Raw genomic sequence first — 26,337 nt, 5'->3', positions numbered from 1 at the left:
TGGTATGACCCTCACCTGGACTACTGTAGCAGGTAGAGATACTACATGGTATGACCCTCACCTGGACTACTGTAACAGGTAGAGATACTACATGGTATGACCCTCACCTGTACCACTGTAACAGGTAACAGAGATACTACATGGTATGACCCTCACCTGGACTACTGTAGCAGGTCTTGTTGCAGCAGGTTCAGTTGGTAAACACATTGGGTGGCTGAAAATGACCTGTACGTTGGTACCGTTAGTCTAGACTGGGTTGGTAATGTAAAACTGTGTAGGTAGCTGTGCAGGTGGGTATATGGTTTGGTAGGTAACATAACTGTAGTTACCTGTGCAGGTGGGTATATGGTTTGGTAGGTAACATGACTGTAGTTACCTGTGCAGGTGGGTATATGGTTTGTTAGGTAACATGACTGTAGTTACCTGTGCAGGTGAGTATATGGTTTGGTAGGTAACATAACTGTAGTTACCTGTGCAGGTGGGTATATGGTTTGTTAGGTAACATGACTGTAGTTACCTGTGCAGGTGGGTATATGGTTTGTTAGGTAACATGACTGTAGTTACCTGTGCAGGTGGGTATATGGTTTGTTAGGTAACATGACTGTAGTTACCTGTGCAGTTGGGTATATGGTTTGGTAGGTAACATAACTGTAGTTACCTGTGCAGGTGGGTATATGGTTTGGTAGGTAACATAACTGTAGTTACCTGTGCAGGTGGGTATATGGTTTGGTAGGTAACATAACTGTAGTTACCTGTGCAGGTGGGTATGTGGTTTGTTAGGTAACATGACTGTAGTTACCTGTGCAGTTGGGTATATGGTTTGTTAGGTAACATGACTGTAGTTACCTGTGCAGGTGGGTATATGGTTTGGTAGGTAACATGTCTGTGTTGTTACCTGGGGTGTTGGGTTAACATGTCTTACCTGTACAGGTGGGGGGGTCAGGCTGCCAGAAGAAGCGGCTGTTGATCTCTGTGCAGGTGATCTTGGTGGCCCCCTGGAGGACGTAACCGGGATCGCACTGGAACAGGACATGGTCTCCTGGCTCCTTGCTGTCCCCACTGCGAGTCCCGTTGGCAGGCAGTCCAGGGTCGTTGCATGACGTAGCGGTAGACACTGGAGACAGAGGAAGACTCCAGGATGTTAGAGCAGGGAAGATAGAGGAAGACTCCAGGATGTTAGAGCAGAGAAGATAGAGGAAGACTCCAGGATGTTAGAGCAGAGAAGATAGAGGAAGACTCCAGGATGTTAGAGCAGAGAAGATAGAGGAAGACTCCAGGATGTTAGAGCAGAGAAGATAGAGGAAGACTCCAGGATGTTAGAGCAGAGAAGATAGAGGAAGACTCCAGGATGTTAGAGCAGAGAAGATAGAGGAAGACTCCAGGATGTTAGAGCAGAGAAGATAGAGGAAGACTCCAGGATGTTAAGGCCTGTAAAGAAGAGCAGAGACGTTCTATATGGATTTATACAGCCTGTAAAGAGGAGCAGAGACGTTCTATATGGATTTATACAGCCTGTAAAGAGGAACAGAGACGTTCTATATGGATTTATACAGCCTGTAAAGAGGAGCAGAGACGTTCTATATGGATTTATACAGCCTGTAAAGAGGAGCAGAGACGTTCTATATGGATTTATACAGCCTGTAAAGAGGAGCAGAGACGTTCTATATGGATTTATACAGCCTGTAAAGATGAACAGAGACGTTCTATATGGATTTATACAGCCTGTAAAGATGAACAGAGACGTTCTATATGGATTTATACAGCCTGTAAAGATGAACAGAGACGTTCTATATGGATTTATACAGCCTGTAAAGATGAGCAGAGACGTTCTATATGGATTTATACAGCCTGTAAAGATGAGCAGAGACGTTCTATATGGATTTATACAGCCTGTAAAGATGAACAGAGACGTTCTATATGGATTTATACAGCCTGTAAAGATGAACAGAGACGTTCTATATGGATTTATACAGCCTGTAAAGATGAGCAGAGACGTTCTATATGGATTTATACAGCCTGTAAAGATGAGCAGAGACGTTCTATATGGATTTATACAGCCTGTAAAGATGAGCAGAGACGTTCTATATGGATTTATACAGCCTGTAAAGATGAGCAGAGACGTTCTATATGGATTTATACAGCCTGTAAAGAGGAGCAGAGACGTTCTATATGGATTTATACAGCCTGTCAAGAGGAAAAGAGACGTTCTATATGGATGTATACAGCCTGTAAAGATGAGCAGAGACGTTCTATATGGATTTATACAGCCTGTAAAGAGGAACAGAGACGTTCTATATGGATTTATACAGCCTGTAAAGATGAACAGAGACGTTCTATATGGATTTATACAGCCTGTAAAGATGAGCAGAGACGTTCTATATGGATTTATACAGCCTGTAAAGATGAGCAGAGACGTTCTATATGGATTTATACAGCCTGTAAAGATGAACAGAGACGTTCTATATGGATTTATACAGCCTGTAAAGATGAACAGAGACGTTCTATATGGATTTATACAGCCTGTAAAGAGGAGCAGAGACGTTCTATATGGATTTATACAGCCTGTAAAGATGAACAGAGACGTTCTATATGGATGTATACAGCCTGTAAAGATGAGCAGAGACGTTCTATATGGATTTATACAGCCTGTAAAGATGAGCAGAGACGTTCTATATGGATTTATACAGCCTGTAAAGATGAACAGAGACGTTCTATATGGATTTATACAGCCTGTAAAGATGAACAGAGACGTTCTATATGGATTTATACAGCCTGTAAAGAGGAACAGAGACGTTCTATATGGATTTATACAGCCTGTAAAGATGAACAGAGACGTTCTATATGGATTTATACAGCCTGTAAAGATGAACAGAGACGTTCTATATGGATGTATACAGCCTGTAAAGATGAACAGAGACGTTCTATATGGATTTATACAGCCTGTAAAGATGAACAGAGACGTTCTATATGGATTTATACAGCCTGTAAAGATGAACAGAGACGTTCTATATGGATTTATACAGCCTGTAAAGATGAACAGAGACGTTCTATATGGATTTATACAGCCTGTAAAGATGAGCAGAGACGTTCTATATGGATGTATACAGCCTGTAAAGATGAGCAGAGACGTTCTATATGGATTTATACAGCCTGTAAAGATGAGCAGAGACGTTCTATATGGATTTATACAGCCTGTAAAGATGAGCAGAGACGTTCTATATGGATTTATACAGCCTGTAAAGATGAGCAGAGACGTTCTATATGGATTTATACAGCCTGTAAAGAGGAGCAGAGACGTTCTATATGGATGTATACAGCCTGTAAAGATGAGCAGAGACGTTCTATATGGATTTATACAGCCTGTAAAGATGAGCAGAGACGTTCTATATGGATTTATACAGCCTGTAAAGATGAACAGAGACGTTCTATATGGATTTATACAGCCTGTAAAGATGAGCAGAGACGTTCTATATGGATTTATACAGCCTGTAAAGATGAGCAGAGACGTTCTATATGGATTTATACAGCCTGTAAAGATGAGCAGAGACGTTCTATATGGATTTATACAGCCTGTAAAGATGAGCAGAGACGTTCTATATGGATTTATACAGCCTGTAAAGATGAGCAGAGACGTTCTATATGGATTTATACAGCCTGTAAAGATGAGCAGAGACGTTCTATATGGATTTATACAGCCTGTAAAGAGGAGCAGAGACGTTCTATATGGATTTATACAGCCTGTAAAGAGGAACAGAGACGTTCTATATGGATTTATACAGCCTGTAAAGATGAGCAGAGACGTTCTATATGGATTTATGCAGCCTGTAAAGAGGAGCAGAGACGTTCTATATGGATTTATACAGCCTGTAAAGAGGAACAGAGACGTTCTATATGGATTTATACAGCCTGTAAAGAGGAGCAGAGACGTTCTATATGGATTTATACAGCCTGTAAAGATGAGCAGAGACGTTCTATATGGATGTATACAGCCTGTAAAGATGAGCAGAGACGTTCTATATGGATTTATACAGCCTGTAAAGATGAGCAGAGACGTTCTATATGGATTTATACAGCCTGTAAAGATGAGCAGAGACGTTCTATATGGATGTATACAGCCTGTAAAGAAGAGCAGAGACGTTCTATATGGATTTATACAGCCTGTAAAGATGAGCAGAGACGTTCTATATGGATTTATACAGCCTGTAAAGATGAACAGAGACGTTCTATATGGATTTATACAGCCTGTAAAGAGGAACAGAGACGTTCTATATGGATTTATACAGCCTGTAAAGATGAGCAGAGACGTTCTATATGCATTTATACAGCCTGTAAAGATGAGCAGAGACGTTCTATATGGATTTATACAGCCTGTAAAGATGAGCAGAGACGTTCTATATGGATTTATACAGCCTGTAAAGACGAGCAGAGACGTTCTATATGGATTTATACAGCCTGTAAAGATGAGCAGAGACGTTCTATATGGATTTATACAGCCTGTAGAGTTGAACAGAGACGTTCTATATGGATTTATACAGCCTGTAAAGAGGAGCAGAGACGTTCTATATGGATTTATACAGCTGGTAAAGATGAACAGAGACGTTCTATATGGATTTATACAGCCTGTAAAGAGGAGCAGAGACGTTCTATATGGATTTATACAGCCTGTAAAGATGAACAGAGACGTTCTATATGGATTTATACAGCCTGTAAAGAGGAGCAGAGACGTTCTATATGGATGTATACAGCCTGTAAAGAGGAGCAGAGACGTTCTATATGGATTTATACAGCCTGTAAAGATGAGCAGAGACGTTCTATATGGATTTATACAGCCTGTAAAGAGGAACAGAGACGTTCTATATGGATTTATACAGCCTGTAAAGAGGAACAGAGACGTTCTATATGGATTTATACAGCCTGTAAAGATGAGCAGAGACGTTCTATATGGATTTATACAGCCTGTAAAGAAGAGCAGAGACGTTCTATATGGATTTATACAGCCTGTAAAGATGAACAGAGACGTTCTATATGGATATATACAGCCTGTAAAGATGAACAGAGACGTTCTATATGGATTTATACAGCCTGTAAAGATGAACAGAGACGTTCTATAAGGATTTATACAGCCTGTAAAGATGAACAGAGACGTTCTATATGGATTTATACAGCCTGTAAAGATGAGCAGAGACGTTCTATATGGATTTATACAGCCTGTAAAGAGGAGCAGAGACGTTCTATATGGATTTATACAGCCTGTAAAGTTGAGCAGAGACGTTCTATATGGATTTATACAGCCTGTAAAGATGAGCAGAGGCGTTCTATATGGATTTATACAGCCTGTAAAGATGAGCAGAGACGTTATATATGGATTTATACAGCCTGTAAAGATGAACAGAGACGTTCTATATGGATTTATACAGCCTGTAAAGATGAGCAGAGACGTTCTATATGGATTTATACAGCCTGTAAAGAGGAGCAGAGACGTTCTATATGGATTTATACAGCCTGTAAAGATGAGCAGAGACGTTCTATATGGATTTATACAGCCTGTAAAGATGAGCAGAGACGTTCTATATGGATTTATACAGCCTGTAAAGATGAGCAGAGACGTTCTATATGGATTTATACAGCCTGTAAAGATGAGCAGAGACGTTCTATATGGATTTATACAGCCTGTAAAGAGGAGCAGAGACGTTCTATATGGATTTATACAGCCTGTAAAGAGGAACAGAGACGTTCTATATGGATTTATACAGCCTGTAAAGATGAGCAGAGACGTTCTATATGGATTTATACAGCCTGTAAAGATGAACAGAGACGTTCTATATGGATTTATACAGCCTGTAAAGAGGAGCAGAGACGTTCTATATGGATGTATACAGCCTGTAAAGATGAGCAGAGACGTTCTATATGGATTTATACAGCCTGTAAAGATGAGCAGAGACGTTCTATATGGATTTATACAGCCTGTAAAGATGAGCAGAGACGTTCTATATGGATGTATACAGCCTGTAAAGAAGAGCAGAGACGTTCTATATGGATTTATACAGCCTGTAAAGATGAACAGAGACGTTCTATATGGATGTATACAGCCTGTAAAGATGAACAGAGACGTTCTATATGGATTTATACAGCCTGTAAAGATGAGCAGAGACGTTCTATATGGATGTATACAGCCTGTAAAGATGAGCAGAGACATTCTATATGGATTTATACAGCCTGTAAAGATGAACAGAGACGTTCTATATGGATTTATACAGCCTGTAAAGAGGAACAGAGACGTTCTATATGGATTTATACAGCCTGTAAAGATGAGCAGAGACGTTCTATATGCATTTATACAGCCTGTAAAGATGAGCAGAGACGTTCTATATGGATTTATACAGCCTGTAAAGATGAGCAGAGACGTTCTATATGGATTTATACAGCCTGTAAAGATGAGCAGAGACGTTCTATATGGATTTATACAGCCTGTAAAGAGGAGCAGAGACGTTCTATATGGATGTATACAGCCTGTAAAGATGAACAGAGACGTTCTATATGGATTTATACAGCCTGTAAAGATGAACAGAGACGTTCTATATGGATTTATACAGCCTGTAAAGAGGAACAGAGACGTTCTATATGGATTTATACAGCCTGTAAAGATGAGCAGAGACGTTCTATATGGATTTATACAGCCTGTAAAGATGAACAGAGACGTTCTATATGGATTTATACAGCCTGTAAAGATGAGCAGAGACGTTCTATATGGATTTATACAGCCTGTAAAGATGAGCAGAGACGTTCTATATGGATTTATACAGCCTGTAAAGATGAACAGAGACGTTCTATATGGATTTATACAGCCTGTAAAGAGGAACAGAGACGTTCTATATGGATTTATACAGCCTGTAAAGATGAGCAGAGACGTTCTATATGGATTTATACAGCCTGTAAAGATGAACAGAGACGTTCTATATGGATTTATACAGCCTGTAAAGATGAACAGAGACGTTCTATATGGATTTATACAGCCTGTAAAGATGAACAGAGACGTTCTATATGGATTTATACAGCCTGTAAAGATGAACAGAGACGTTCTATATGGATTTATACAGCCTGTAAAGATGAACAGAGACGTTCTATATGGATTTATACAGCCTGTAAAGATGAACAGAGACGTTCTATATGGATTTATACAGCCTGTAAAGATGAGCAGAGACGTTCTATATGGATTTATACAGCCTGTAAAGATGAACAGAGACGTTCTATATGGATTTATAGAGCCTGTAAAGATGAGCAGAGACGTTCTATATGGATTTATACAGCCTGTAAAGAGGAGCAGATACAACCACTTCCCCGCCACATACACACGACTCCACAAACCTCCCTCCACTACACCTTGACACACACAGAGACTCTATCCCTACTTACCAGAGAACTGCAGAGCGAAGCCCTGTTTGGATGTGAAGAAGTCGGTGGTGAACTGGAGGCTGATGGCGTTGAAGGTGCTGTGGGCGTCAGGAGGAAGGGTCGAGCCGCTGAGCTCCCTCAGGAGGACCCCTCCGTCCTGGGGACCGTCCCAGATACGCAACACATCGTGAACCTCCTCCGTATGAAATACCAGGAAGTGGAGACTATGGAGAGAGGAAGTGGAGGTTAGTCATGTGGTAGAGGGGAAGAGAGGAAGACATGGATACGGAGGAAGAGAGGAAATATATGGAGGGCAGATGAGAAGGAAAGGACAGGTGGAGAAGAGGAGAGGTGGGGTGGTAGCAAGGAGATAGATGAGAAGGAAAGTGGAGGAGGAGAGTCAGAGAGGAGAGAAGAAGTGGAGAATTACCTAGGAGATAGGTGAGAAGCAAAGGAGAGGAGGAGAAGTGGAGAGTTATCTAGGAGATAGGTGAGAAGCAAAGGAGAGGAGGAGAGGAGGAGAAGTGGAGAGTTACCTAGGAGATAGGTGAGAAGGAGAGGAGGAGAAGTGGAAGTTGCCTAGGAGATAGGTGAGAATGAAAGGAGAGGAGGAGAAGAGGAGAGGTGGGGAGGTAGCAAGGAGATAGGTGAGAAGGAAAGGAGAGGAGGAGAAGTGGAGAGTTACCTAGAAGATAGGTGAGAAGGAAAGGAGAGGAGGAGAAGAGGAGACGTGGGGAGGTAGCAAGGAGATAGATGAGAAGGAAAGTGGAGGAGGAGAGGAGAGTAGAAATGGAAAGTTACCTAGGAAATAGGTGAGAAGCAAAGGAGAGGAGGAGAGGAGGAGAAGTAGAGAGTTACCTAGGATATAGGTGAGAAGGAAAGGAGAGGAGGAGAAGTGGAGAGTTACCTAGAAGATAGGTGAGAAGGAAAGGAGAGGAGGAGAAGAGGAGACGTGGGGAGGTAGCAAGGAGATAGATGAGAAGGAAAGTGGAGGAGGAGAGGAGAGTAGAAGTGGAGAGTTACCTAGGAGATAGGTGAGAAGCAAAGGAGAGGAGTGGAGATTCTGACTGTAACACTTGTCTCTTCATCCATCTTTCAAACAGCCGAGTCTCTCATCACTCCACTACATTACCAGCTGAGTCTCTCATCACTCCACTACATTACCAGCTGAGTCTCTCATCACTCCACTAAATTACCAGCTGAGTCTCTCATCACTCCACTTCATTACCAGCTGAGTCTCTCATTACTCCACTACATTACCAGCTGGAGTCTCTCATCACTCCACTACATTACCAGCTGGAGTCTCTCATCACTCCACTACATTACCAGCTGAGTCTCTCATCACTCCACTACATTACCAGCTGAGTCTCTCATCACTCCAATACATTACCAGCTGGAGTCTCTCATCACTCCAATACATTACCAGCTGAGTCTCTCATCACTCCAATACATTACCAGCTGGAGTCTCTCATCACTCCACTACATTACCAGCTGAGTCTCTCATCACTCCACTACATTACCAGCTGAGTCTCTCATTACTCCACTACATTACCAGCTGAGTCTCTCATTACTCCACTACATTACCAGCTGAGTCTCTCATCACTCCACTACATTACCAGCTGAGTCTCTCATCACTCCACTACATTACCAGCTGAGTCTCTCATCACTCCAATACATTACCAGCTGGAGTCTCTCATCACTCCAATACATTACCAGCTGAGTCTCTCATCACTCCACTACATTACCAGCTGAGTCTCTCATTACTCCACTACATTACCAGCTGAGTCTCTCATTACTCCACTACATTACCAGCTGAGTCTCTCATTACTCCAATACATTACCAGCTGAGTCTCTCATTACTCCACTACATTACCAGCTGAGTCTCTCATCACTCCACTACATTACCAGCTGAGTCTCTCATCACTCCACTACATTACAAGCTGAGTCTCTCATTACTCCACTACATTACCAGCTGAGTCTCTCATTACTCCACTACATTACCAGCTGGAGTCTCTCATCACTCCACTACATTACCAGCTGAGTCTCTCATGACTCCACTACATTACCAGCTGAGTCTCTCATTACTCCACTACATTACCAGCTGAGTCTCTCATCACTCCACTACATTACCAGCTGGAGTCTCTCATCACTCCACTACATTACCAGCTGAGTCTCTCATTACTCCACTACATTACCAGCTGAGTCTCTCATCACTCCACTACATTACCAGCTGAGTCTCTCATCACTCCACTAAATTACCAGCTGAGTCTCTCATTACTCCAATACATTACCAGCTGAGTCTCTCATCACTCCACTACATTACCAGCTGAGTCTCTCATTACTCCACTACATTACCAGCTGAGTCTCTCATCACTCCACTACATTACCAGCTGAGTCTCTCATTACTCCAATACATTACCAGCTGAGTCTCTCATCACTCCACTACATTACCAGCTGAGTCTCTCATTACTCCACTACATTACCAGCTGAGTCTCTCATCACTCCACTACATTACCAGCTGGAGTCTCTCATCACTCCACTACATTACCAGCTGAGTCTCTCATTACTCCACTACATTACCAGCTGAGTCTCTCATCACTCCACTACATTACCAGCTGAGTCTCTCATTACTCCACTACATTACCAGCTGAGTCTCTCATCACTCCACTACATTACCAGCTGGAGTCTCTCATCACTCCACTACATTACCAGCTGAGTCTCTCATCACTCCACTACATTACCAGCTGAGTCTCTCATCACTCCAATACAGTGTGTGTGTGTGTGTGTGTGTGTGTGTGTGTGTGTGTGTGTGTGTGTGTGTGTGTGTGTGTGTGTGTGTGTGTGTGTGTGTGTGTGTGTGTGTGTGTGTGTGTGTGTGTGTGTGTGTGTGTGTGTGTGTGTGTGTGTGTGTGTGTGTGTGTCTGTGTGTGTGGACACTAAAGGGACATCATGGAGGTTATTTAATTAAGCCACATTTATAAATGAACAGCAGCTGCTAGAGACAGACCACAGGTGATGAGGTAGAGAGACAGAGAGACATACCACAGGTGATGAGGTAGAGAGAAAGAGAGACAGACCACAGGTCATGAGGTAGAGAGAAAGAGAGACAGACCACAGGTGATGAGGTAGAGAGACAGAGAGACAGACCACAGGTGATGAGGTAGAGACACAGAGAGACAGAGAGACAGACCACAGGTGATGAGGTAGAGAGAAAGAGAGACAGACCACAGGTGATGAGGTAGAGAGACAGAGAGACAGACCACAGGTGATGAGGTAGAGAGACAGCGAGACAGAGAGGCAGACCACAGGTGATGAGGTAGAGAGAAAGAGAGACAGACCACAGGTGATGAGGTAGAGAGACAGAGAGACATACCACAGGTGATGAGGTAGAGACACAGAGAGACAGACGACAGGTGATGAGGTAGAGTGGCAGAGAGACAGACCACAGGTGATGAGGTAGAGAGACAGAGAGACAGACCACAGGTGATGAGGTAGAGAGACAGAGAGACAGACCACAGGTGATGAGGTAGAGAGACAGAGAGACAGACCACAGGTGATGAGGTAGAGAGACAGAGAGACAGACCACAGGTGATGAGGTAGAGAGACAGAGAGACAGAGAGACAGACCACAGGTGATGAGGTAGAGAGACAGACCACAGGTGATGAGGTAGAGAGACAGAGAGACAGACCACAGGTGATGAGGTAGAGAGACAGAGAGACATACCACAGGTGATGAGGTAGAGAGACAGAGAGACAGACCACAGGTGATGAGGTAGAGAGACAGAGAGACAGACCACAGGTGATGAGGTAGAGAGACAGAGAGACAGAGAGACAGACCACAGGTGATGAGGTAGAGAGACAGAGAGACAGACCACAGGTGATGAGGTAGAGAGACAGAGAGACAGACCACAGGTGATGAGGTAGAGAGACAGAGAGACAGACCACAGGTGATGAGGTAGAGAGACAGAGAGACAGAGATACAGACCACAGGTGATGAGGTAGAGAGAAAGAGAGACAGACCACAGGTGATGAGGTAGAGAGACAGAGAGACAGACCACAGGTGATGAGGTAGAGAGACAAAGAGACAGACCACAGGTGATGAGGTAGAGAGACAAAGAGACATACCACAGGTGATGAGGTAGAGAGAAAGAGAGACAGACCACAGGTGATGAGGTAGAGAGAAAGAGAGACAGACCACAGGTGATGAGGTAGAGAGACAGAGAGACAGACCACAGGTGATGAGAGACAGAGAGACAGACCACAGGTGATGAGGTAGAGAGACAGACCACAGGTGATGAGGTAGAGAGACAGAGAGACAGACCACAGGTGATGAGGTAGAGAGACAGACCACAGGTGATGAGGTAGAGAGACAGAGAGACAGACCACAGGTGATGAGGTAGAGAGAAAGAGAGACAGACCACAGGTGATGAGGTAGAGAGACAGAGAGACAGACCACAGGTGATGAGGTAGAGAGACAGAGAGACAGACCACAGGTGATGAGGTAGAGACACAGAGAGACATACCACAGGTGATGATTTAGGTCAAATCAAGCAGATGTAACAGATGATAGGTATATTCAAAGAGCTTTCTTGGCATGGCAAGTGAAATAGACCAAAACATTGTTGTCTCCTCTGTTTGAAGCTGGGGAACAAAACCGAAAGTAAAAGACGCATAAACAAAACTTAAGAAAGGGAAGTATAGAAATAGCGCTCATAGAGCAGATCTACCGCTTCTTAGACGTGCTGTCAAGCAGAATGACAGATCTAGAACTCACATTTCTATGTGCATTTGCTCAGGTTGGCCAAATAGTGACATATTGCCACTTTAACTTGAGTATGTGTACGTGTTCTTATAGAGAGTGGACAACAGCTACGTCTAATTGGTAACACAAAGGGTGAGCAAACTGTTCACCTGGTGGAATAATGTAAATAATGGCAGAGTTACATTTTTCATACTTTTCTCCCTGTTCCCCTCATGTGATTTCAACATTTAGGCTCCACCTCAACCCCATTTAGGCTCCACCTCAACCCCATTTAGACTCCGCCTCAACCCTGTATAGACTCCACCTCAACCCCGTATAGACTCCACCGCAACCCCGTTTAGGCTCCACCTCAACCCCGTTTAGGCTCCACCTCAACCCCATTTAGGCTCCGCCTCAACCCCATTTAGGCTCCACCTCAACCCCGTTTAGGCTCCACCTCAACCCCATTTAGGCTCCACCTCAACCCAATTTAGGCTCCACCTCAACCCCGTTTAGGCTCCGCCTCAACCCCATTTAGGCTCCACCTCAACCCCGTTTAGGCTCCACCTCAACCCCATTTAGGCTCCACCTCAACCCCGTATAGACTCCACTTCAACTCGAAGTTGTTTCTGAGCACTGTCAACATTTTAAGTCGTAATGCAACTGCAGGTGGTCGGTTGGCGGCAGATGTAATGTAAGCAGACTGAAATGACAGGGACACATAAAGGCAGGGGAAGATGTTCCTGGTAATCCCTTTAGTGAATGGAACACGCTGGTAATGGAAGCTCTACCATTGTCACCAGACTACCACACACACACACACACACACACACACACACACACACACCCCCACACACATGCAAACACACACACACACACACACACACACACACACACACACACACACACACACACACACACACACACACACACACACACACACACACACACACACACACACACACACACACACACACACACACACACACACACACACACACACACACATACAAATGGCTAATACTCAGTACCATGGCCTAGTATACTCAGTTAAGTGAATTCGTTCAGATTTTCTGTGGAATTTTTCTGAAATCTTTACCAACAACATGCCACTGGCTTTGAGGTAAAGACAGTGTGTCTATGTATGTGAATGACTGAACACTATAGATCAGTGAGTCTGCCTGGGCTGTCTCTATATCAGCTTGGGGCTGGCGGTGTGTGTGTGTGTGTGTGTGTGTGTGTGTGTGTGTGTGTGTGTGTGTGTGTGTGTGTGTGTGTGTGTGTGTGTGTGTGTGTGTGTGTGTGTGTGTGTGTGTGTGTATGTGTGTGTGTGTGGAGAGAGACCCCAATAACTACCGTGGGATATGCACAGCAACATTGGGAAAATCCTCTGCATTATCATTAACAGCAGACTCGTATATTTCCTCAGTGAAATCAATGTACTGAGCAAATGTCAAATTGTCTTTTTACCAAATTACCATAAGACAGATCACGTATTCGCCCTGCAAAGTCTTCTCATGCATTGTTGATTTCAAAAAAGATTTTGACTCAATTTGGCATGAGGGTCTGCTTTTCAAATTGATGGAAAGCGGTGTTGGAGGGAAAACCATGGCACAGGGTTGCAGCTTGAGGCTCACCCTCTTCAACATACTAGAAGCTGACGTCAAACATCTACTGTTTGCTGATGATCTGGTACTTCTGTCCCCAACCAAGGAGGGCCTACAGCAGCACCTATATATTCTGCACAGATTCTGACAGACCTGGGCCCTGACAGAGCTGGGCCCTGACAGACCTGGGCCCTGACAGACCTGGGCCCTGACAGACCTGGGCCCTGACAGACCTGGGCCCTGACAGTAAATCTCAGTAAGACCAAAATAATGCTGTTCCAGTTGCCAAGACAACAAATACAAATTCCATCTAGACACCATTTCCTTAGAGCACACAAAAAAAAACACACACCTCAGCCTAAACATCAGCGCCACAGGTAACTTCCACAAAGCTGTTAACGATTTGAGAGACAAGGCAAGAAGGGCCTTCTACATCATCGAAAGGAACATCAAATTCGTCAAATCAAATATGGTTGTGAGGTTTGGGTTCACCAACCAAGAATTCACAAAATGGGATGAAGACCAAATTGAGACTCTGTGTACAATGTAAAACACCAAATAATTAACATTTTCTCAATAGGCGGTGCTGTTTTCACTTTGTAAAAATTCGTTCCCAAATTAAACTGCCTCGTACTCAATTATTGCTCGTACAATATGCATATTATTATTACTATTGGATAGAAAACACTCTCTAGTTTCTAAAACCGTTAGAATTATTTCTCTGAGTGAAACAGAACTCATTCTGCAGCACACTTCCTGTCAGGAAGTGAGATTTCTGAAATCGAGGTCTCTGTTCTAGGGTCAGTTTATAAATTCCCATGTAAGCTATGGGGCTACATGCACTGCATACGCCTTCCCCTAGATGTCAGTAAGCAGTGAGAATTTGAATGGAGTCGATTGCACCATCTGGGGCACTATAAAACCTCTTGGAACGGAAGGTCCGACCTTTTCAACGGGGGGCCTGACGCAGGAGGGACATCAGCATGGCGTCCTGAAAAGCTTTCGTTTTAGCAGTTCTATATCTCCGGCTCTGATTTAATTTGATTTTTGTCTTAAAAACTTCATAAGGTAGTTAATTTAAACCGACTTATAGCAGTTTATATCAGTTTATTGCGATTTTCTGGAATTTCTTTGTCACGCGCTATCGCGAGTTGGACACCTCTCCGGCACATGGCAGAGCACAATTAAGCAGATTCCCGCTAATAATCAAAATCCAGAAAAAAATTCCACACACACACAAAATCCATTTCTCTTTTAAATTAAATTATACGTTAAATTCTACAGCCACCTAATATGAAATGATTACTAAACCTTGTACACACTGCCCAAAAAAGCAACACAATTAGACCCAACCAAATCATGAAAAAACTAAAAGATAATGTCTTGACACATTGGAAAGAATTACTGAAAAAACTGAGCAAACTAGAATGCTATTTGGCCCTAAACAGAGAGTACACAGTGGCAGAATACCTGACCACTGTGACTGACCCAAACTTAAGGAAAGCTTTGACTATGTACAGACTCAGTGAGCATAGCCTTGCTATTGAGAAAGGCCGCCGTAGGCAGACATGGCTCTCAAGAGAAGACAGGCTATGTGCCCACTGCCCACAAAATGAGGTGGAAACTGAGCTGCACTTCCTAAACTCCTGCCAAATGTATGACCATATTAGAGACACATATTTCCCTCAGATTACACAGATCCACAAAGAATTAGAAAACAAACCCATTTTTGATAAACTCCCATATCTACTGGGTGAAATACACAGTGTGACATCACAGCAGCAAGATTTGTGACCTGTTGCCACAAGAAAAGGGCAACCAGTGAAGAACAAACACCATTGTAAATACAACCCATATTTATGTTTATTTATTATAACTTGTGTGCTTTAACCATTTGTACATTGTTACAACACTGTATATATATAATATGACATTTGTAATGTCTTTATTGTTTTGAAACTTCTGTATGTGTAATGTTTACTGTTAATTTTTATTGTTTATTTCACTTTTGTATATTATCTACCTCACTTGCTTTGGCAATGTTAACACATGTTTCCCATGCCAATAAAGCCCCTTGAATTGAATTGAATTGAATTGAGAGAGAGAGAGAGAGAGAGAGAGAGAGAGAGAGAGAGAGAGAGGGAGAGAGAGTGAGAGACAGAGACAGAAACAGAGAGAGACAGAGAGAGATATTCCATTTCTCGGTTTGCAGAAAGAGTGGTAAAGGAAACCCGTACAGAGCATAGAGCATAATGAATAATGGATCGGCCTCCTGTTGTTCTCCTGGTGGAACATTCCAGAGGACCAGACGGATAATGATGTTCCTGTCTGATGTGAGGAGAGCTCTTTCCCCCTCTTTACACAATGGTTCAATCAAATCATGCATTTTACAGTAACTGTAGAAAGAAGGGAGGCAACATGTACGCCAATACACACACACACACACAAACACACACACACACACACACATAGAGCAACCAGACACACACACAGCAACCAGACACACACACACATCCACACAAACACACACACACAGCAACCAGACACACACACACATCCACACACAAACCGCAACCAGACACACACACACATACACACACACACAGCAACCACACACACACACACACACACACACACACACACACACACACACACACACACACACACACACACACACACACACACACACACACACACACACACACACACACACACACACACACACGTCTAGAGATGATCCGCCCTCTCCGGATCCTCTGAGCCGGTTCTCAGCTGTGCAAAGCTTGCTCAGGCGCTAGGGATTATGGGATTGCTAATCCTTGCTGTGAAAAGACTGCATCGGGTGTGTATGTGTGTGTGCGTGCGTGTCTGTTTGCATATGTGTGTGTGTTCGTGCGTTGGGTTGTGGTGTGTGTGTGTGTGTGTGTGTGTGTGTGTGTGTGTGTGTGTGTGTGTGTGTGTGTGTGTGTGTGTGTGTGTGTGTGTGTGTGTGTGTTTAGGGAGTGTTGCCGGATCATCATCACCTTTGGTGAACATAAAAGAGGGATCCGAGGAGATGAAAGAGGTGAACAATATCCTTCATCACTGAATCCCTCCTTCCTCACTTCTACCTCGTGTCTGAGCACCTCCTACTCAAACCAGACTCACTGTAACACTCCTGAACCAATGAGTCAAAGCCTGTACTCTACAAAACAGACTCACTTCTCACTTCTTCACTGTCCAACAGTTATTATCTGCTCTGTCTCCCCTTCAACACCTCCATCCCTGTACAACCACATATGTCCTCCTGTTCCCCCTCCCCCTCCTCCTCAATCTTCTCCTCCTCAATCTTCTCCTCCCCCTCCTCCTCCTCAATCTTCTCCTCCTCAATCTTCTCCTCCTCCTCCTCCTCCTCCTCCTCAATCTTCTCCTCCTCAATCTTCTCCTCCTCCCCCTCCTCCTCCTCCTCAATTTTCTCATCCTCCTCCTCCTCCTCCTCCTCCTCCTCCTCCTCCTCCTCAATCTTCTCCTCCTCAATCTTCTCCTCCTCAATCTCCTCCTCCTCAATCTTCTCCTCCTCAATCTCCTCCTCCTCCCCCTCCTCCTCCCCCTCCTCCTTCTCCTCCTCAATCTTCTCCTCCTCTATCCTCCTCCTCCTCCTCCTCCTCCTCATCAATCTTCTCCTCCTCCTCATCCTCCTCCTCAATATTCTCCTCCTCCTCCTCCTCCTCAATATTCTCCTCCTCCTCCTCCTCCTCAATCTTCTCGTCCTCCTCCTCCTCAATCTTCTCTACCTCCTCCTCCTCCTCAATCTTCTCCTCCTCGACCTCCTCCTCAATCTTCTCATCCTCCTCCTCATCCTCAATCTTCTCCTCCTCCTCTTCCTCCTCAATCTTCTCCTCCTCAATCTCCTCCTCCTCCCCCTCCTCCTCCTCCTCCTCAATCTTCTCCTCCTCATCCTCCTCCTCCTCCTCAATCTTCTCTACCTCCTCCTCCTCCTCCTCAATCTTCTCTACCTCCTCCTCCTCCTCAATATTCTCCTCCTTCTCCTCCTCCTCTCTCTTCTCCTCCTCAATCTTCTCCTCCTCCTCCTCCTCAATCTTCTCCTCCTCAATCTCCTCCCCCTCCTCCTCAATCTCCTCCTCCTCCTCCTCCTCCTCCTCCTCCTCCTCAATCTTACATTTACATATACATTTAAGTCATTTAGCAGACGCTCTTACCCAGAGCGACTTACAAATTGGAAAGTTCATACATATTCATCCTGGTCCCCCCGTGGGGAATGAACCCACAACCCTGGCGTTGCAAGCGCCATGCTCTACCAACTGAGCCACACGGAGCCAACTGAGCCAGCCTCCTCCTCCTCAATCTTCTCCGCTTCCTCCTCCTCCTCCTCAATCTTCTCCTCCTCCTCCTCCTCAATCTTCTCCTCCTCCTCCTCAATCTTCTCCTCCTCAATCTCCTCCTCCTCCTCCCCCTCCCCCTCCTCCTCAATCTTCTCTACCTCCTCCTCCTCCTCCTCAATCTTCTCCTCCTCCTCCTCCTCAATCTTCTCCTCCTCCTCCTCAATCTTCTCCTCCTCCTCCTCCTCAATCTTCTCCTCCTCCTCCTCAATCTTCTCCTCCTCAATCTTCTCCTCCTCAATCTTCTCCTCCTCAATCTCCTCCTCCTCCTCCCCCTCCTCCTCTTCCTTCTCCTCTTCAATCTTCTCCTCCTCAATCTTCTCCTCCTCCTCCTCCTCCTCCTAAATCTTCTCCTCCTCAATCTCCTCCTCCCCCTCCTTCTCCTCCTCAATCTTCTCCCCCTCCTCCTCCTCCTCAATCTTCTCCTCCTCCTCCTCAATTTTCTCCTCCTCCACCTACACTGTGTGTGTGTGTGTGTGTGTGTGTGTGTGTGTGTGTGTGTGTGTGTGTGTGTGTGTGTGTGTGTGTGTGTGTGTGTGTGTGTGTGTGTGTGTGTGTGTGTGTGTGTGTGTGTGTGTGTGTGTGTGTTTGTGTGCATACTTCAAATTTAATGCAGTGAATGAGCGATGGAAAATAATTCTAATAAAACTATACTAGTGGTCTGGAACTTGTCAGTACCCCTCTCTCTATATATATATACTCTCTGTCTATATCTCCTCTCTCTCTATATATATCCTCTCTGTCTTTCTCTCCTCTCTCTATATATATATATATATAATCTCTGTCTATATCTCCTCTCTCTATATATATATATCCTCTCTGTCTTTATATCCTCTCTCTATATATATATCCTCTCTGTCTTTATATCCTCTCTCAATATATATATCCTCTCTGTCTTTCTCTCCTCTCTCTCTCTATATATATATATCCTCTCTGTCTTTATATCCTCTCTCAATATATATATCCTCTCTGTCTTTCTCTCCTCTCTCTCTATATATATATATATATAATCTCTGTCTATATCTCCTCTCTCTCTATATATATATCCTCTCTGTCTTTCTCTCCTCTCTCTCTATATATATATATATCCTCTCTGTCTATATCTCCTCTCTCTATATATATATATCCTCTCTGTCTTTCTCTCCTCTCTCTCTATATATATATATATATATATAATCTCTGTCTATATCTCCTCTCTTTATATATATATATATCCTCTCTGTCTTTATATCCTCTCTCTATATATATATCCTCTCTGTCTTTATATCCTCTCTCAATATATATATCCTCTCTGTCTTTCTCTCCTCTCTCTCTCTATATATATATATCCTCTCTGTCTTTATATCCTCTCTCAATATATATATCCTCTCTGTCTTTCTCTCCTCTCTCTCTATATATATATATATATAATCTCTGTCTATATCTCCTCTCTCTCTATATATATATCCTCTCTGTCTTTCTCTCCTCTCTCTCTATATATATATATATATCCTCTCTGTCTATATCTCCTCTCTCTATATATATATATCCTCTCTGTCTTTCTCTCCTCTCTCAATATATATATATCCTCTCTGTCTTTCTCTCCTCTCTATATATATCTTCTCTCTATATATATCTTCTCTCTATATATCTCCTCTCTCTATATATCTCCTCTCTCTATATATCTCCTCTCTATATATATCCTCTCTCTATATATCTCCTCTCTATATATATATCATCTCTGACTTTATATCCTCTCTCTATATATATCCTCTCTGTCTATATATCTCCTCTCTCTATATATCTCCTCTCTATATATATCCTCTCTGTCTATATATCTCATCTCTCTATATATATATCCTCTCTGTCTTTATATCCTCTCTCAATATATATATCCTCTCTGTCTTTCTCTCCTCTCTCTCTCTATATATATATATATATAATCTCTGTCTATATCTCCTCTCTCTCTATATATATATCCTCTCTGTCTTTATATCCTCTCTCAATATATATATATCCTCTCTGTCTTTCTCTCCTCTCTCTATATATCTCCTCTCTATATATATCTTCTCTCTATATATATCTTCTCTCTATATATCTCCTCTCTATATATATCTCCTCTCTCTATATATCTCCTCTCTATATATATCATCTCTCTATATATCTCCTCTCTATATATATATCATCTCTGACTTTATATCCTCTCTCTATATATATCCTCTCTGTCTATATATCTCCTCTCTCTATATATCTCCTCTCTATATATATCCTCTCTGTCTATATATCTCCTCTCTCTATATATATATCCTCTCTGTCTTTATATCCTCTCTCAATATATATATCCTCTCTGTCTTTCTCTCCTCTCTCTCTATATATATATATATATATAATCTCTGTCTATATCTCCTCTCTCTCTATATATATATCCTCTCTGTCTTTATATCCTCTCTCAATATACAGTGGGGAGAACAAGTATTTGATACACTGACAATTTTGCAGGTTTTCCTACTTACAAAGCATGTAGAGGTCTGTAATTTTTATCATAGGTACACTTCAACTGTGAGAGAAGGAATCTAAAACAAAAATCCAGAAAATCACATTGTATGATTTTTAAGTAATTAATTTGCATTTTATTGCATGACATAAGTATTTGATACATCAGAAAAGCAGAACTGAATATTTGGTACAGAAACCTTAGTTTGCAATTACAGAGATCATACGTTTCCTGTAGTTCTTGACCAGGTTTGCACACACTGCAGCAGGGATTTTGGCCCACTCCTCCATACAGACCTTCTCCAGATCCTTCAGGTTTCGGGGCTGTCGCTGGGCAATACGGACTTTCGGCTCCCTCCAAAGATTTTCTATTGGGTTCAGGTCTGGAGACTGGCTAGGCCACTCCAGGACCTTGAGATGCTTCTTACGGAGCCACTCCTTAGTTGCCCTGGCTGTGTGTTTCGGGTCGTTGTCATGCTGGAAGACCCAGCCACGACCCATCTTCAATGCTCTTACTGAGGGAAGGAGGTTGTTGGTCAAGATCTCGCGATACATGGCCCCATCCATCCTCCCCTCAATACGGTGCAGTCGTCCTGTCCCCTTTGCAGAAAAGCATCCCCAAAGAATGATGTTTCCACCTCCATGCTTCACGGTTGGGATGGTGTTCTTGGGGTTGTACTCATCCTTCTATTCCTCCAAACACGGCGAGTGGAGTTTAGAGCAAAAAGCTCTATTTTTGTCTCATCAGACCACATGACCTTCTCCCATTCCTCCTCTGGATCATCCAGATGGTCATTGGCAAACTTCAGACGGGCCTGGACATGCGCTGGCTTGAGCAGGGGGACCTTGCGTGCGCTGCAGGATTTTAATCCATGACGGCGTAGTGTGTTACTAATGGTTTTCTTTGAGACTGTGGTCCCAGCTCTCTTCAGGTCATTGACCAGGTCCTTCCGTGTAGTTCTGGGCTGATCCCTCACATTCCTCATGATCATTGATGCCCCACGAGGTGAGATCTTGCATGGAGCCCCAGACCGAGGGTGATTGACCGTCATCTTGAACTTCTTCCATTTTCTAATAATTGTGCCAACAGTTGTTGCCTTCTCACCAAGCTGCTTGGCTATTGTCCTGTAGCCCATCCCAGCCTTGTACAGGTCTACAATTTATCCCTGATGTCCTTACACAGCTCTCTGGTCTTGGCCATTGTGGAGAGGTTGGAGTCTGTTTGATTGAGTGTGTGGACAGGTGTCTTTTATACAGGTAACGAGTTCAAACAGGTGCAGTTAATACAGGTAATGAGTGGAGAACAGGAGGGCTTCTTAAAGAAAAACTAACAGGTCTGTGAGAGCCGGAATTCTTACTGGTTGGTAGGTGATCAAATACTTATGTCATGCAATAAAATGCAAATTAATTACTTAAAAATCATACAATGTGATTTTCTGGATTTTTGTTTTAGATTCCGTCTCTCACAGTTGAAGTGTACCTATGATAAAAAATTACAGACCTCTACATGCTTTGTAAGTAGGAAAACCTGCAAAATCGGCAGTGTATCAAATACTTGTTCTCCCCACTGTATATATATCCTCTCTGTCTTTCTCTCCTCTCTCTATAAATATATCCTATCTGTCTATATATCTCCTCTCTCTATATATCTCCTCTCTATATATATATCATCTCTGTCTTTATATCCTCTCTCTATATATATATCCTCTCTGTCTTTATATCCTCTCTCAATATATATATCCTCTCTGTCTTTCTCTCCTCTCTCTATATATATATCCTCTCTGTCTTTATATCCTCTCTCAATATATATATCCTCTCTGTCTTTCTCTCCTCTCTCTCTCTCTATATATATAATCTCTGTCTATATCTCCTCTCTCTCTATATATATATCCTCTCTGTCTTTATATCCTCTCTCAATATATATATCCTATCTGTCTATATATCTCCTCTCTCTATATATCTCCTCTCTATATATATATCCTCTCTGTCTATATATCTCCTCTCTATATATACAGTATATATCCTCTCTCTATATATACAGTGGGGAGAACAAGTATTTGATACACTGCCGATTTTTCAGGTTTTCCTACTTACAAAGCATGTAGAGGTCTGTAATTTTTATCATAGGTACACTTCAACTGTGAGAGGCGGAATCTAAAACAAAAATCCAGAAAATCACATTGTATGATTTTTAAGTAATTCATTTGCATTTTATTGCATGACATAAGTATTTGATCACCTACCAACCAGTAAGAATTCCGGCTCTCACAGACCTGTTAGTTTTACTTTAAGAAGCCCTCCTGTTCTCCACTCATTACCTGTATTAACTGCACCTGTTTGAACTCATTACCTGTATAAAAGACACCTGTCCACACACTCAATCAAACAGACTCCAACCTCTCCACAATGGCCAAGACCAGAAAGCTGTGTAAGGACATCAGGGATAAAATTGTAGACCTGCACAAGGCTGGGATGGGCTACAGGACAATAGGCAAGCAGCTTGGTGAGAAGGCAACAACTGTTGGCGCAATTATTAGAAAATGGAAGAAGTTCAAGATGACGGTCAATCACCCTCGGTCTGGGGCTCCATGCAAGATCTCACCTCGTGGGGCATCAATGATCATGAGGAACGTGAGGGATCAGCCCAGAACTACACGACAGGACCTGGTCAATGACCTGAAGAGAGCTGGGACCACAGTCTCAAAGAAAACCATTAGTAACACATTACGCCGTCATGGATTAAAATACTGCAGCGCACGCAAGGTCCCCCTGCTCAAGCCAGCGCATGTCCAGGCCCGTCTGAAGTTTGCCAATGACCATCTGGATGATCCAGAGGAGGAATGGGAGAAGGTCATGTGGTCTGATGAGACAAAAATAGAGCTTTTTGGTCTAAACTCCACTTGCCGTGTTTGGAGGAAGAAGAAGGATGAGTACAGCCCCAAGAACACCATCCCAATCGTGAAGCATGGAGGTGGAAACATCATTCTTTGGGGATGCTTTTCTGCAAAGGGGACAGGACGACTGCACCGTATTGAGGGGAGGATGGATGGGGCCATGTATCGCGAGATCTTGGCCAACAACCTCCTTCCCTCAGTAAGAGCATTGAAGATGGGTCGTGGCTGGGTCTTCCAGCATGACAACGACCCGCAACACACAGCCAGGGCAACTAAGGAGTGGCTCCGTAAGAAGCATCTCAAGGTCCCGGAGTGGCCTAGCCAGTCTCCAGCCCTGAACCCAATAGAAAATCTTTGGAGGGAGCTGAAAGTCCGTATTGCCCAGCGACAGCCCCGAAACCTGAAGGATCTGGAGAAGGTCTGTATGGAGGAGTGGGCCAAAATCCCTGCTGCAGTGTGTGCAAACCTGGTCAAGAACTACAGGAAACGTATGATCTCTGTAATTGCAAACAAAGGTTTCTGTACTAAATATTAAGTTCTGCTTTTCTGATGTATCAAATACTTATGTCATGCAATAAAATGCTAATTAATTACTTAAAAATCATACAATGTGATTTTCTGGATTTTTGTTTTAGATTCCGTCTCTCACAGTTGAAGTGTACCTATGATAAAAATGACAGACCTCTACATGCTTTGTAAGTAGGAAAACCTGCAAAATCGGCAGTGTATCAAATACTTGTTCTCCCCACTGTATATATCATATCTCTATATATATATCCTCTCTGTCTATATATCTCCTCTCTATATATACAGTATATATCCTCTCTCTATATATATATATCATATCTCTATATATATATCCTCTCTGTCTATATCTCCTCTCTATATATACAGTATATCTCCTCTCTCTATATATATCCTATCTGTCTATATCTCCTCTCTATATATATATCCTCTCTCTATATATATCTCGTCTCTCTCTCTCTATATATATCCTCTCTCTATATATATATCCTCTCTATATATATATCCTCTCTATATATATATCCTCTCTATATATATATCCTCTCTCTATATATCTCCTTTCTCCCTTGTTGTCTTTGTATCTCTCTTTCTCTGTGTCTCTTTCAAGAAACACAACATATAACATAACAATATTCTTATTGCAAATATTGAGCTCTGACAAATTAAACTCCTTTTTGATTTCATATTACATACTGTCACGTAAGTAAGGATTCAGACACACACACACACACACACACACACACACACACACACACACACACACACACACACACACACACACACACACACACACACACACACACACACACACACACACACACACACACACACACACACACACACACACACACACACACACAATCTCTTATCTTATTGCTCAATGATGGCAGACCAAATATGAAGCTTAAAATAAAATTGTCAGGACCTGAGACCTGCTCATGAGGGAAGAGAGGAGAGACTAGAGAGAATGGAGAGAGGAGGAGAGAGGGGAAAGAGGATGAGAGAGGGGAGAGAGAGGGGAGAGGGGAGAGAGAGGGGAGAGGGGAGAGAGGAGGAGAGAGGGTAGAGGGGAGGAGAGAGGGGAGAGGGGAGGAGAGAGGGGAGAGGGGAGAGAGGAGGAGAGAGAGAGAAGGATAGAGAGAATAGAGAGAGGAGAGAGGGGCGAGAGAGGGGAGAGGGGAGGAGAGTGGGGTGAGGTAAGGGGGAGAGAGAGTGGTGAGGGGGAGAGAGAAAGGGATAGAGGGGTGAGGAAGGGGGTGAGGTGTCTGATAAACAGCCCAATTAAAGCATCTGACCAATTACAGGCCCTCTCTTGTGCGGACAGATTTCACACCAAATTACAGCGGGTCAAACTATTACAGAGGACACCCGTCCACTCATTAACTCAGAACACCAGAGGAGGAGGAAGGTCACTCACACACACACACACACACACACACACACACACACACACACACACACACACACACACGCACACACACACACACACAGATGCACGCACGCAAACACAAACAAATGCACACACACATGGATCACTGCCTTGTAGATTCCTCAGGTGAAGCCCAATACTCAAAAGTGATGTCCTTCATCCACCACTGAATCAACAACCCTAACAAACAGCAATGAAGAGGAAGAGGAGGATGAGGAAGAGGAGTCGGGGGAGGAAGAGTATAATGAGTAAGAGGAGTAGGGGGAGGAAGAGTATAATGAGGAAGAGGAGTCGGGGGAGGAAGAGTAGAATGAGGAAGAGGGGAGGAGAAGAAAACAAGAATGGGAAGAAAGAGAGAAAGAGAGAGATGATTTGTACTGACCCGATGGTGCTTCCAGGGGCTGCTTCAATGCTCCAGACACAGTGCAGGTTATGTTCATATGGAGCTGGGTAACCTGGAGACAGTATACGACCTGTAGGCTCATCCTTGATGGTCCCCCCACACTCCGCTAGAGAGAGAGAGAGACAGAGACAGAGATAGAGACAGAGAGAGAGAGACAGAGAGAGAGAGCGAGAGAGACTTTGACTTTTTGTCTTTCTTTAATGAAACATTCTCATTTCATTAAAACCTCACAACCACCCCTCCCCCTTAAAATAAAACACCAAAATATTTCCTGTACTGCATTCATGTACCATACTCACCTTTCCCTCTACCACAAAATAAAAAACATCAAACATCACAATAACAAAAAACACTTCTACAACCGTATATCCAACACATCTTCCCCAGCTATACAGACGGCCCCCCAACACACCATATCTCCTGAAACATCTTCCCCAGCTATACAGACAGCCCCCCAACACACCATATCTCCTGAAACATCTTCCCCAGCTATACA

At 43.2% G+C, this 26,337-nt stretch overlaps 1 protein-coding gene across 1 annotated transcript in view; it reads right to left on the bottom strand.

Annotated features, from left to right (window-relative positions):
• The window catches only part of LOC139555342 (CUB and sushi domain-containing protein 2-like), a 993,500-nt gene that overhangs the window by 364,444 nt on the left and 602,719 nt on the right, over nucleotides 1–26,337 (bottom strand). The window contains exons 27-29 of the mRNA XM_071369058.1: nucleotides 25,821–25,947; nucleotides 7,414–7,616; nucleotides 923–1,114 (exon numbers count right to left, since the gene is read on the bottom strand). Of these exons, the coding sequence (XP_071225159.1) occupies nucleotides 923–1,114; nucleotides 7,414–7,616; nucleotides 25,821–25,947 (522 nt within the window). The remainder of the gene's footprint in view (nucleotides 1–922; nucleotides 1,115–7,413; nucleotides 7,617–25,820; nucleotides 25,948–26,337) is intronic.

The sequence above is a fragment of the Salvelinus alpinus genome, chromosome 26 (genome assembly GCF_045679555.1).
Source record: "Salvelinus alpinus chromosome 26, SLU_Salpinus.1, whole genome shotgun sequence".
Classification (NCBI taxonomy): Eukaryota; Metazoa; Chordata; class Actinopteri; order Salmoniformes; family Salmonidae; genus Salvelinus; species Salvelinus alpinus.
Note: the sequence above shows the minus strand (reverse complement) of the source record. Positions and strands in the feature narration are given on the sequence as shown.